Here is a 12,661-nt window from a genome sequence, read left to right on the forward strand (position 1 = left end):
GTGGACGAACAGCATTTTTGTGCTTCGGTGTGATGGCTCGGGCGCACGCTTGTCTCCCAGGGTGCCCCACCGGGACGGAGCTCCAGTTGTCCACTGGGGCACCCGGGAGGGCCGTGGGCCCTCTACTGACTACCTTCCCTGCGCCGTCTCGGCTCCCCCCTGCCCTACCGCTGTTTCCCGGGGTCACCTCCCGTTGGAGTGGCCTGTTTCAGGGGCTGCTTCTAAGGACACACAAACCAAGACACACCGTGGAGGAGCCATGTCCCAGCTGAAGACGGTCCGTGGTCTGCATCTAGCACGGCTCGGGCAGCTTCACAAGCCTGCAGCATGACCCACGCATTTGAGCACAGCCGTCATGTGGTGACCAGGGCTTTCCGAGGCCCGGCCTGGCTTTCCCACCTTCGTGCAGCCCTGGGAGAGGGCCGTCCTGCTCTGGACCCAGGAACAGCTCTTGTGTCGACCCAAAGCCGTAGTCCGGCTCCTGACTAATTCCTATTTTCTTACACTTCTGCAGTCACTGTCCCGCAGACCTAGAACATTTGCTCCTCAGGCCACAATCCTCCACCTTGGAGGTTTGGCACGGGAGGTCCTATGACCTCCGACCCTGGAGGAGCCATGTCCCGGGGCTTGGGCCCTCCCCTGCACTGCAGCTGGGACCCGGCCCAGAGGGGGCCCCGCGGGTTCCCTCCTTGCGGCTCCTGTCACCTCCACGTACCTTGTCCACCTTGTCCAGCCAGTCCTTGTTGGCGGCCAGCTCGGCCATGAACGCCTGGTGCTTCTGCCACTTGGTGTGCAGGTTGCGAGCCTCGTCATAGGACACGTCCTGGGCCGTTAGCATCTTCTCATCGATCCAGAGTTTCAGCTGGACCGAGTGGAGAGCGGGGATGGGGAAAGGTCAAGTGCATTGCCGACGGAGGCAAGAGGGAGGCATCAAGGGGGGGCAGGTGGGCTGGGAGCAGTGGGGGGTGTGGGAAGAGGCCGTGAAGGGGTCGTGTGCGCGGGGGACACTGTGGCGGACTCATCCTAGGCTCCGAGGGCCAGGGCGCTGTGGGAAAGGGATGGCAAGGGGCTGTCGGAGGGCGAGAGGGGGGACCGCGCCTCACCTCATGACAATCCTGTAGGAAATGCTGCTGCTCCCGGTTCTCCCGGAGACGGCCCAGGAGCTGCTGCACTGCTTCCTGGTTCTTCCTGTGTCTGTAACAACAGCCCCGTGTGAAACCCTTGAACTTGCCGTAACAGGGCTGCGTCCCTCTAACTGACCTGGACGCCTCCAGTCCTCTGATGGGGACAGTGCCTTTTAGGTGCTCGACACAACCACCCAGGGATCCTAGGTTGAGCGTGGAGCCTCCCTGGTGGACCTCCCCTGGACCCCGTGTGAGGGAGCAGAACTCCCCCGCCCACGGCTGAGGCCCTCCCTGGTCCCTGGGCTCTTCCTCCTCTGCCTTTTTTTTAATGTCTTTTAGTTCCCTTTTACTGCTTTTTTTTCTGTTTTATACTTTTTTAAAAGATTTTATTTATTTATTTTTAGAGAGGGAAAGGAGAAAGAGCGAGAGCGAGAGAGAGAGAGAGAGACAGAGAGAAATATCAATGTGCGGTTGCTGGGGGCCGTGGCCTGCAACCCAGGCATGTGCCCTGACTGGGAATCGAACCTGCGATGCCTGGTTCGCAACCTGCACTCAATCCACTGAGCTATGCCAGCCAGGGCTCTTCCTCCTCTGCTTGGGCCAGCCCCCGGCCCACCGGCCAGCCTGACCGCCGAGTTCCCCCCCTTTGAGGCCACCCCACTGTCGCTTCCTCTCGGGCCCATCCCTGGCCCGCCGCCCTCATCGTACCTCCTTTCAATGGAGTCTGCCTTCTCACGGATCTTCTCGGCGTGGACATTGCCTTTGGACACCAGCTGGCGCCCGGCCTCCAGGAGCCCGCGGATCCGCTCCCCGTTGGCGTCCATGGTGCTCATGAAGTCCTCCAGTTTCTTGATGGTGGCATCGGCAGCCTGGAGCGTCCCCGGCATCTCCGTGTGAGACAAAACGTATTCCTGTGGGGGAGGGGAGGTAGCGAGCTCACTCTTCAAAACAGAACTCAGCTCCTGGACCGTGGAGGCCGACCAGGGAGGGGCGGGGTGGACCGTCCAGCCCTGGAGATGGTGGAGATAGCCCGAGTGTGCCGAGTCTCAGAAAGTTACCAAGGAGCCCGGCTGGAGACCCGTGGACAGTCCGAACCCCATTCTGTCGTATTCCTACCTATCGATTCAGTTTCTTTAGGAATTACGTGACAAGCCAGTTTATGTCGGTTTTAGTAAGTCACATTCACATCTTTTTCTTTCTCCCATTTTTTTTTCTCCCACAGATTCTTCTCGTTCATCCTGCTTACCCCACCCATGGCCATTTCCGTCCCACCCACCACTCTCCGGCACATCCCCCCTCTCCCCCACCCCCACCCCGTGCTCTCACCTGGCTGCTGAGCACGCCCTCAGCCTGGCGAGCGTCCCGCAGGAACCCCTGGAAGCCGTGGGCCTGGGCCAGGCGGCCCTGCCGGCTCTCCCACATGCGGCCCAGCTCCTCCCAGCCGGTTCCCAGGGCTTCGAGGCGCTGCCTGAGGAAGAGGCACTGGGGATCGGCCTGGTCCCGGGTCACCTCCTCACCCAGGGTCCGCAGCCGGCCGTACTCGCTCTGGGCCCGCTCCACCTCTCCCCGCAGGGCGGCGTGCTGGGCCAGGAGGGCCTCTGCCTCGGGCAGGGTGGCCGGCCCTTCTTCAGAGGCCACAGCGGTCTGCGTGCGACCCAGCCACGCCTGGAAGTCGTCCAAGCTGCGCAGGAAGTCCTGCAGCCGCCGCGCCTCACCCAGCGACTCCTCTCGGCGCCGCATGGTGGCCCTGAGGTCCTCCCAGCCAGCCTGCACCTCTCCAAGCCGGGCGTTGATGGCAGGGGCTTGGGCGGGGTGGCCAGCGGCCAGGGCATTGGCCTCTTGAGTCAGTTCACCCACCCGGGCGGCGATGGCCTCCAGGTCCCGCTCGGTGCCGGCCAGCTTGCGCTGCAGCGCCAGCACCCCAGCCAGGTCATTGCCCAGGCCCTGGGTGGACTCGATGACCTTGGTCTTCTCCCTCATCCAGGCCTGGGTCTCCGTGCACTCCAGGTGGTAGTTCTGGATGCTCAGGGCTGACGTCAGGGCTGCCTTCTTGCCGTCCGCCAGGGACCGGAACTGCTGCCACCTGGAGGCAGAGGGCGGGTCTGAGGTCTGCAGTGGCTCAGCAACCCCGCCCGGTCCAGTTACCTCTGGAAGCTCCTGCCCTGCCTCTCCCCCGCTTGGTGTACTCTGCCACCTGCTCCATCCTCTTGTCTCCCTGTCCAGGCCCCGGCCTCTTCACATGACCTTGACCCCCAGCATCTTCCAGACCACCTCCCCGCCTCATACTCCCACCTCCAGCCCTCCCCAGTCACCTGTGGTTGAGCTGCTTCTGGGTGCTGACGATGCTGTCCTTGCCCGGGGGGTTGGCCTTCAGCAGCTGCTCCGCAATGTCATTCACGGCAGTAATTCGTGCTGCGAGGGCATTCATTTCGGGCTCCAGGGTCTCGAACCTGAGGGGGCAGCAGAGCTGGGTGTGACCGGTGGGAGGTGGTGATGCACCGGCCGACCTTCCTGGGTGCTCCTGACACCTCCTCTCCATCAACGTGAAGCTGATCTATAGCAGCCTCTGCGCCTCTTACCGACAAGGCTCATAGTACCCGTGGGTCAAGGGGAAGCCCCTAACTCACTCCAAACAAGCAGAAATACTATCCTCTCTAGAGCTGCTCCAAAAGACGTGAAAGTTAAAGGTCAGCAACAGCTGCAAAGTGAACTAGTCCTGGCGCAGCACCCCACCCTTTATCAGAACCTCCCTTATTCCTCCGGGCCTCACCCCTTGGCTGCCTACCTACTAATACGTGTTAAAAGTGAACTGATAACCAAAAATATTTAAGTGATAAAGATGGGAAGCATGACTTCTCCCAGGGCTATTTTACATTCTCGCAGACCAGAGCCTGCAAACGTTTTCTGCAAAGGGCCGCATAGTGAGTATTTCGGGCTCCGTGGGCCACAGCGTCTTTGTCACAAGTGTTCGGCTCTGCTATCTCGGTGCACAAGCAGCCACGGGGCGATACTAGGTGAACGAGTGTGGCTCTGTTCCAATAAAGTTTTATTGACAAAAATCAGCCTGCAGGCTGGCTTGGCCAAGGGTTGGAGGTTGCCGACCCCTGTCATAGGATATATTGAAAACTAAAAAAAAAAAAAGTCTTTTTTGCTATTTTTAAAACTACCAGGAAATCTGACTACAGACTGTGCAGCAGGAGACAGACAGCAGTTGCTAATTTTGCTCGATGCAATAATGGGATTGTGGTTCTATAAGAAACATGTCCTTTCTGGGTGATGTTTAAGGTTATTCTGTAAATAAAGCTACTCTGTGAGGGGTCAATCGCTGTCTCTGTCTAAAGGTTTACAATGTGACAGCCTGAGCTATTTCAAGTCCACATGCACAATTAAAAAATAATTTACTATATTTAAGCCCTGGCTGGCGTAGCTCAGTGGATTGAGCGCGGGCTGGGAACCAAAGTGTCCCAGGTTCGATTCCCAGCCAGGGTACATTCCTGGGTTGCAGGCCATAACCTCCAGCAAGCGCACATTGATGTTTCTCTCCCCCCCCCCCCTCTCTCTCTCTCTCTCTCTCTCTCTCCCTCCCTTCCCTCTCTAAAAATAAATAAATAAAATCTTAAAAAAATAATTTACTATATTTAAGAATACGTCCTCATAGTTGTTAAAGGACAGCATCTGGAGAATATAGAGATGAAATGATAATATTGGAGATTTGCTTTAAAAAAAAAATCAATCACCTGGCTGGTGTAGCTCAGTGGATTGAGAGCGGGCTGCAAACCAAAGTGTCGCAGGTTCGATTCCCAGTCAGGGGACATGCCTGGGCTGCAGGCCATGACCCCCAGCAACCACACATTGAGAGAGAGTTTCTCTCTCTCTCTCTCTCTATCTCCCTCCCTTCCCTCTCTGAAAATAAATAAATAAAATCTTTAAAAAAATCAATCAAATAGGGCAAGAAGACACTGACAATTACTGAACCGAGATGGCCGGTATGTAGGAGCCTGCTGCATAACATTTTTTACTTTGGAGTATGTTTAGCATTTTTCATTAAAATAGAAAAAAAAAAGACTCAGGGATTTAGCAACAGCAGGCACTCACCTCAAGACCTGCCACCCCTCATCCCTCCCGCCAGCCGCCCCCAACTCCACGAGGCCATCCCAGAGGGCACTGCGGGGTGGGCGGGGCCTACCTCTGCTGCACCACCTCCAGGTCCTCCAGGCGCTCCGGCAGGGCGAGCCCGTTGAGCCACTGTTCCTTCTCCTCCACCCACAGCCCGCAGGCCCCGGCCTCGCTGAGCATGGTGTAGCGCGCCAGGGCGGCCTCCAGGGCCCGCGCACGCTCGCCCGCCCGGGCCCGCAGCTCCTCGTATTGCCGCTCCAGGGTGGGCACCCGGCCCTGCACCGCCGGCGTGCGGCTCAGCGCCATAGGCAGGGCTGCAGCCTGTTCCCGCAGGGCATCCAGGGTTGGCCGGTGGCCGCGGATCTCCTCCTCCAGGGCCCGGTGCTGTCGGGCCAGGGCCTGCGTGGAGAACTCATCGTGCCCCAGCTCGGGGCTGGACACCAGGCGCAGCGCGTCCACCAGCCAGGCCTCCATGTCGTTTGCGTCGGCCTGGAACTGGTAGAGGCTGGCGGCCTGGGCGAGCTTCTGGGCGCGCTCCTCCGCCAGAGCCTCCAGCCGCTCCCACTGCGCCTGGAGCTCGGCTGCCCGGGCGGTCGCCTGGCCTGCCCCAGGGTGGCCCTCGGCCACTAACTGCTGGCCTTGCTCCAGCGTGAGCTTCAGGGGCCCTAGCCGGCCGCTCATCTCGTCTCGCAGGGCCGTGTGCTTGTTGAGCAGGCGGAGGACGCCGGTCAGGTCCCGGCCCGTTTCTGCGGAGGCCAGCAAGTGCTGCTGCTCCCGCACCCAGGCCTCCAGCTCGCCCACTTCCCAGAGGAAACGCCAGAGGCGCCGGGACTCCTCCAACCGAGCGCGCCTGGCTGCTGCCAACTCGCACAGCGCCTCGTAGCTCTGCTCCAGGGTGGCCACCCGCTCGGATACCAGCTGTGGGTCGCATGGTTTGTATTCTGAAAAAGTCAGGGTGCAGGGTCCAGAGCTGTGCCTCAGCCCTCCTGCCGCTCCCACATTCCTCCCGGGCACCGATCCCGCCCCCTACACTCTTAGGGCTCCCTCCCTAGTCCTTCACCCACCACCCTCCCATCACCCTTCCCGTCCCTGGGCTTTCCCAGTCTTGCTCTTAACGTTCCAGCTCTTCACGTTCTCCTTCCCAGCCCCTCCCTTTTCCAGTTCCTTCCCGCTCTCACCTTTCCCTGGGTCACAGAAGCGCAGGGCAGAGGCACTGACGGCCCGCACCCTCTCAGCCTGCACGGCGATGTCGGCTTCCACCAGCTCGTGCAGCTGCAGCAGGTCCTCCACTCCAGCCAGGTGCTTGCCCAGGTCCTGGGACTGCAGCCGGCCCTGCCAGGCACATGCACACGCTGCTGCCGGTCCGAGGGCCTCCGGCTCCTCCTGCCCCTCCTGCCAGGCCTCTTTCAGCCCTGCCGCCCACCTGTGTGTGTCCTGTGCCCTCTCCTTCTCCTGGGCCAACCACACCTCCCGACCTCTCTGGGCAGCTCCAGGTGTCACACCCAGGTGAGCACACCTGCTCCTGCCTGTCCGTCCTCCCTCACACACACAGCGACACCCCAGTTCTGTCCGGCACCCTGGCTTCTTTGTACTCAACTCCCCTCCTGTGAAATGACCGTCTCGCTAAATCCTGCTCCCGGAATCTCCACTCTGACTTCTTGTCTCGGCCCCAGAATCATCGCCTCCTACTGTCACAGCTCAGCCCCGGCACCCCAGCGACCTTCGGTGCCTCTCTAGACCCATCTTTATCCCCGTCCGTCACCTCTGTCACCACAACGGCCTCTGCCCAGTCTCTGAGCTCCCGCTCTGGCTGCCCACAGCCCGTCTTCACATAGCAGTCAAAGCGCCTGTCCCCTTTTCAAAACTTCTGATCGTTTTTGAGACTCCGTGTTACTCTGAATAAAACCCACACTTTGACCAGGCCTGCAGGGCCCTAAATGAGCTGTCCGCTGCCTCCCTCGTCTCGCTGCCCTGCCCCCACCCTGTCCTTGTGGTCCCACTGGTCCTGCTCGTGCTGATATGCACGCTGCTCAGGCCTGAGGCCTTTGCACAGCGGTGCCTTCTGCCTGCAGTGCCCTCTCCCCGGCTCTCCCGGGGCCGGCTCTTCGAGTGACTCTGTGCTCAGCTTTAACAGCACTTCCTCAGCGAGGCCGTGCAGACCCCTCCAGGACACAGCCCCGCTCCGGTGCCCTCACAGGTTCACATCCACCTGCTGTTCTGTCTGTGGGAGTGTCCTCGTTTTTCTCGTCAGTCACCTCCCACGGGAGCGTGAACCCAGGAGGAGGACTGGGGCCGGTTCGCTTTGCTCATCTGAGCCAGAGACAGGGCCCTGCTCCAAAGACCCGCCGAGTGTGCAATGACTGCGCCCCAGTCGTGCCCCCACAGTCCCAGACCCCCAAACCCCACCACACGCCTCCCGCTGGTACCTTCATCTCCTCCATCCAGTCCATGAGGTAGAGCAGGTCCTGGAACACCTTCTGCAGCTCCAGGTTGACGAGCAGCCGCTCCCGCCGCGCAGCCACCATCTGCCGCAGGAAGTCCCAGAGCCGCGCCACGTTGTGCTGCCGTGCCGCGATGCGCTTGATGTCGTGGTAGCGCTCGGCGGCCAGCTCGGCGGCCACCGCGTCCACGGCCTGCACCCGGCCGCTGTAGGCCACGATGTCCGTCTCAATGGCTTCGTGCTTCCGCACCGCTGCCTCCACCGCCGCCAGCTCCAGCCCGAAGTTGTCCTGGGAAAAAGGGGGCGGGGCGGGGAGGGGAAGCTGGGAGCTCAGGAGCGCCCCCTAGGCTCGCCACGCTGCCCCCCCAGAGTACTTTTGCTGCAAGACGCCAACCCTGCGCTTTCCGTTTCCTCTCTAGCCTGTCCCGTCTCACCAACCCTTTCTGCTATTCAGGCCCCTGGTTCCTGGGGTTCGTGATCTTTTTAGCGGTGTGACGGATTTCTCATTTCATCAGCCCCCCACATCGCAGTGGGGTGGATTCGTACCCACCACTCTCCACCGGCCCGGACAGGCCGAGAGCCTACCTACCTGGGACACGAGGCGCTGGTTCTCGCTCAGCCAGGTCTCCCGCATGGCGGCCTTGCGGTCGAAGCGGGCGGCCAGCTGCTCCAGCTTCTCCTGGCGGATCAGCTCCGTGCGCAGGGCCAGCTCCCGTTCGTGCTCGGCTTTCTCCAGCCGCTCCCAGGCCTGTGGGGCGGGGGCGGGGACAGGATCGGGGCTAAAGGGCCAGGGCTCAGGAAGCACGGGTGGGGAGGGGTCACGGGGGCGGGAGCACATGGGGCGTCCCAGGGAAGCGTGGTCGGTCGAGTGGGTCTGTGGAATGCGCTCAGCTAGGCACGGCAGGATGAGTGAGGAACAGGGCGGGGGTGTGTGTGTGGGGGGGGCATGTGAGCCCTGTGGAGCCAGGGGAAAACCACACTTGCCCATGGACAAGCAGAACAGGAAACAGTGGAAACCACTGGATTTGGGTGTGGAGGGGGGACTGCGGGTGAACCCTATTCCTTTTATTAACCGTCAGGCTGAACGAGACAAGGGGTTGGGGTGTGATTTTAGTACGTGAATCCCCTGAAGAGACAGGGAGGAGGAGGGGGGGTGCAGGACGCAGGAGAAAAGCTGTGAGTCACGCCTGCACCGGGGAAGGGGGGGTGCGGACACCTGAGCACAGAGTTCACACTGGGGCAGTGGGGGCTGGGCCGAGGGTGGGACCCCCGAGAGACATGGAGGGGAGGCCACGGACCTTGTTGATGTCGGAGATGAGCCGGCCCTCGCGGGGCGTGTAGACCTTCTGGTTGTTGGCCCGCAGCTTGCTCTGGATGGTGAAGAGCAGCACCTCCAAGTTGCCTTTCTCCGTGAACCTGGGGCAGGAGGCCAGGTCAGGGTCAGAGTCAGAGGCCACCGGGGGCACAGGGACTCTGCGTTTCAACATGAACCGTCCTGTGTGGCTTCCTTCTCATAGAAGCAACACACGAACGCCGGAAAATACCAGCAAACGAAGAGAACACGGTTTAAAAACCAGTGAAAACCACACAGAAATGGCCCTTGTGACCCTCTGGTGTGCACGCGCTTCATTTTTGTTTGACACAGACGGGCTCAGGTCATGGCCATGGCTGACGCGGGTCCAGGACCCTCTCGCCGAGGGCCAGGCCGTGTTCTCAGGACTTTTTAACTTCCTCAGTTCTCACTGCTCGCTGCGTCCTCCTGTCATCCCCTTTTTCCAGATGAGAAAACTGAGGTGCAGAGAGGAAAACAACTCACAATGGCCGCGTGGAAGAGCCCGGACTTGAACTCAGGCACCGGGAGCCCCAACACTCAACCCTTTGCTCTCCGCGGTCCCTAAACAACCGCTTTACAGACGGCTCCCTCACTTATGTGCCACGAATGTCTTTTCGTGTCAGTAAACACACTTGTTCTACGTTACTGCCGACGGCTGGCCCGAGACTTGTGTCGTGTGCACGAACGCCACCCTGGTGAGCGTCCTTGCAGCAACCTCTCTGTTCAATGCCCAGGAGAGGACTTTCTGGGCCAAGTTACTCCCTGCAATGGGTAGAAATGGATGTTTTCTGGATTGATATTGGTTTTGGAGCGGAAACATACTAACTCCAAAAGAGCTCAATAACAGAAAAACAGACGTTGTAGCATATATTGCACAGAATTGCTGAACAGCGATTCTACACTTGAAAACAGCTAATCGCCAAAGCACGGGAACGGTGAGAACCTCTGCAACGTGTGGGTGACCAGCCACACCTCCTGCGCTGCCTGTCGGGCCTGGCCTCCCTGTATAGCCCGGAAGCCGGGACCCTGACCAGTGTCTGAGTGGGCTGCATGACTACACACCGTAGCAACCATTTCCATGGTGTGATTTTTTTTCTAAATGGATAGTCATTCTGAGAAGTTATTTGGGAACTGCTCCTGGTGCTCTGAGCCAGGGAAACGAGCCTCCGTCACATTGCACACTGCCAGCTCTCCCTCCTGAGAGGCCGCCCGGGTTTGGGCTTCCTCTCGGGGGAGCACAGCTCCAGAGGCCCGGGGCACCTACTTGGGCGGCTTCTCCACGGTGCGGTAGGAATTGAAGGACTGCAGCTGGTTCTGGACCCCACTCAGGGAGTTGGCCAGCTGCCGGTCATTCAGGGTCACGATCGTCTGCTCGATCCACTGCAGCAGCTCCGAGGCCAGGGACTCATACTTCTCCACCAGGCGCTCGGCCTCCATGGCGTGGTCCAGCACCTGCAGGACAGCGGCGTGGGGTGCTGCCCGTGGGCTCCCTGGCCCAGGCCGGCAGCTCCACCCTGCGCCCGCTTGAGGGAAGTCAGACCCTGAGGCCAGGCCTCCTCTGCCCAGGGGCGGACCATACCTTGCCAATCCTTTTGCCTTCCACGGCCAGGGCCTTCATCTTGGAGAAATAGTGATAGTACGTAGCCACATAGGTAATGATTGATTTCTCATCTGGTTGGTCCACATTCACATCTGAGAAGGAAGCGCACGGGGGTCAGGCAGGGGTTAGAAACCCGCCTCCCAGAAGCACAGCTGCGCCCTGAGTCTCTCACCCAACCCCGCACCCCTCCATCTTCCAGGTGGACGTCTTTCCAGCTCCCTTCAAAGCAAAATGACAGATAAACCAGATGGAGTAGAAGGGCATGAAAAGCTAACTCCGTCCCCCTCGCAGGAACAAACACAGCTCCCAATCCAGAAGCCCAGACAGGCTTGTATCCGTCTTCCCAAATCTAGCTGTTTGGAGCAAGCAGGACAGGGAGGGACGCGGCATCCATCTGCGGTGGGTCGTGCACTCAGGCCGGAAAGCTGCGTAAGAGGTCAGGAGGTTCAGGGGCGGGAAGACAGAAGGTGGGAACAAAGCCCCTTGGAGTGGAGTGCTCAGGGGAAAGGCCCACTGAGCCCGGCAGCAGGGTCAGAGGCCAGTTCTCATGGCCACCTTGCGGCACGGTCCAGGATATTTCTGACCTCGACCCCCAAGTTCAGCTGTGGGCCCCCGGAGGTGCATGTCCTTCTGGCTGAATCGGCTCCCTCCACAAGGACCGAGGCTGACTACGACTTGAAATCCCTGGGTTCTCTTAGTCAGGCCACGTCGTATCCTTCCAAAAGGGGGGACTACGGGGCTGGAAGCCCTTCTGAAGCCACCTGTGAAATCCACGGGCGGGCAGGGGCCACTGCGGCCAACTCAGGAAGCTGCAGGATGCTCAGCTTGACCTACCTGTGCTTTATGCCAGCTGCGCTTCTCAAATGCCCTAGGAGGAACCTTGTACCTGGCCCACTCCATCACTAGTTAGCTGACATTCGTCATTCTGGACTGAGAGGGCACAGGACACGGGGCTATGAGGCCAGGTGGAAAACAGGCAGAAAATCGCCAAGATCCAAATCAGCCCGGGGACCTTTAGCAGGAGTGACCGGCAGGGGCGCCACGGAGCCCGGCCCTCCTTCCCATCCCCAGCTGCACCCAGACTGCCCTCTCCCCTCCAGGCAGGTGGCTGAGCAGACAGGGTCTGGAGCCCCACGGCCTGAATTTGGGTCTTAGCTCCGCCAGCAAAGTCTGATCTTGGGGAAGTCATTTAACCTTCACAGGCCCCCAGCTTCTCCTCCATTACCTGAGGATAACAATGATTCTGACTTCAAAGGGCGTGTTGTGAGGATTAAATTAATTAAAGCATGCCAAGTGCAGGGCCAGGTACGGAGTAAGTTACCAGTTCATCAGCGTTAAGATCAGAACCACGGGGGCCCATAGGCAGGGTCGGCCGATCATAAGCCCAGTGCCTGGTGAGCCCTCCAGGCCAGGTAGCTTAACTCGGGAGTAGGAAGGAGACCAATGGAAACCATGGAGACCACTCTTCTCATTCTGAAGATGAGGAGCCTGAGCCACACAGAGGCCAGGGGGCCGGCTCTGAGTCACAGAACTGCCCCCAGCGGTGGGGCTGGGGCAGAACCTCCTCCCGGGGCTTTCTGCCACGGGGCTGCCCTTCTTCCTATAGCTTTTGATGTTTTAAAATCAAGATAAAATTTTTACACCCAAAAATCCATCCTTTTAGAGCATACTCTTCAGTGGTGGCCCTTACTCTACTCACTCGGAGCGCAGCCGTCACCGCTATCTAGTTCTAGAACATTTTTAGCGCTCCCCAAAGGACCCCCCTGGGTCTCCGCCCCCTGGCCTCGGCCCCGCCCACCTTCAGGATCCAGCAGCTTCGTCAGGCCCAGCTCCTTCTCGGCCAGATTGAAAGCGTTCTGTAGATTGTAGTGCGCGTTACACTTCCTCAGGGACTCGAAATCCAGCAGGTCTGGCCTGGGGCGGGGGAAGAGAGGGGTATCAAAACCACCTGAGACCCCAACGGGAAAAGCAAAGCCAGTCCTTTCTTTATCCTAGGTCACCAAGCCCAGTGGGCGCAGAACCACGCACCCCAGACCCACCCTCACTGC

The 12,661-nt window shown here is 59.8% G+C and overlaps 1 protein-coding gene across 6 annotated transcripts in view; it reads right to left on the reverse strand.

The window, feature by feature from the left end:
* Positions 1 to 12,661, reverse strand: part of SPTBN2 (spectrin beta, non-erythrocytic 2) — a 36,164-nt gene that overhangs the window by 9,672 nt on the left and 13,831 nt on the right. For all 6 annotated transcript variants that reach the window (XM_036029748.1, XM_036029752.1, XM_036029749.1 and 3 more), the window contains 13 exons: positions 12,412 to 12,527; positions 10,593 to 10,705; positions 10,278 to 10,465; positions 8,979 to 9,096; positions 8,270 to 8,428; positions 7,667 to 7,969; positions 6,419 to 6,572; positions 5,311 to 6,181; positions 3,437 to 3,574; positions 2,451 to 3,207; positions 1,833 to 2,035; positions 1,104 to 1,194; positions 716 to 862 (listed from right to left, as the gene is read on the reverse strand). In XM_036029748.1, coding sequence (XP_035885641.1) covers positions 716 to 862; positions 1,104 to 1,194; positions 1,833 to 2,035; positions 2,451 to 3,207; positions 3,437 to 3,574; positions 5,311 to 6,181; positions 6,419 to 6,572; positions 7,667 to 7,969; positions 8,270 to 8,428; positions 8,979 to 9,096; positions 10,278 to 10,465; positions 10,593 to 10,705; positions 12,412 to 12,527 — 3,358 coding nt within the window. The remainder of the gene's footprint in view (positions 1 to 715; positions 863 to 1,103; positions 1,195 to 1,832; positions 2,036 to 2,450; positions 3,208 to 3,436; positions 3,575 to 5,310; positions 6,182 to 6,418; positions 6,573 to 7,666; positions 7,970 to 8,269; positions 8,429 to 8,978; positions 9,097 to 10,277; positions 10,466 to 10,592; positions 10,706 to 12,411; positions 12,528 to 12,661) is intronic.

Source organism: Phyllostomus discolor, chromosome 6 (assembly GCF_004126475.2).
Source record: "Phyllostomus discolor isolate MPI-MPIP mPhyDis1 chromosome 6, mPhyDis1.pri.v3, whole genome shotgun sequence".
Lineage (NCBI taxonomy): Eukaryota > Metazoa > Chordata > Mammalia > Chiroptera > Phyllostomidae > Phyllostomus > Phyllostomus discolor.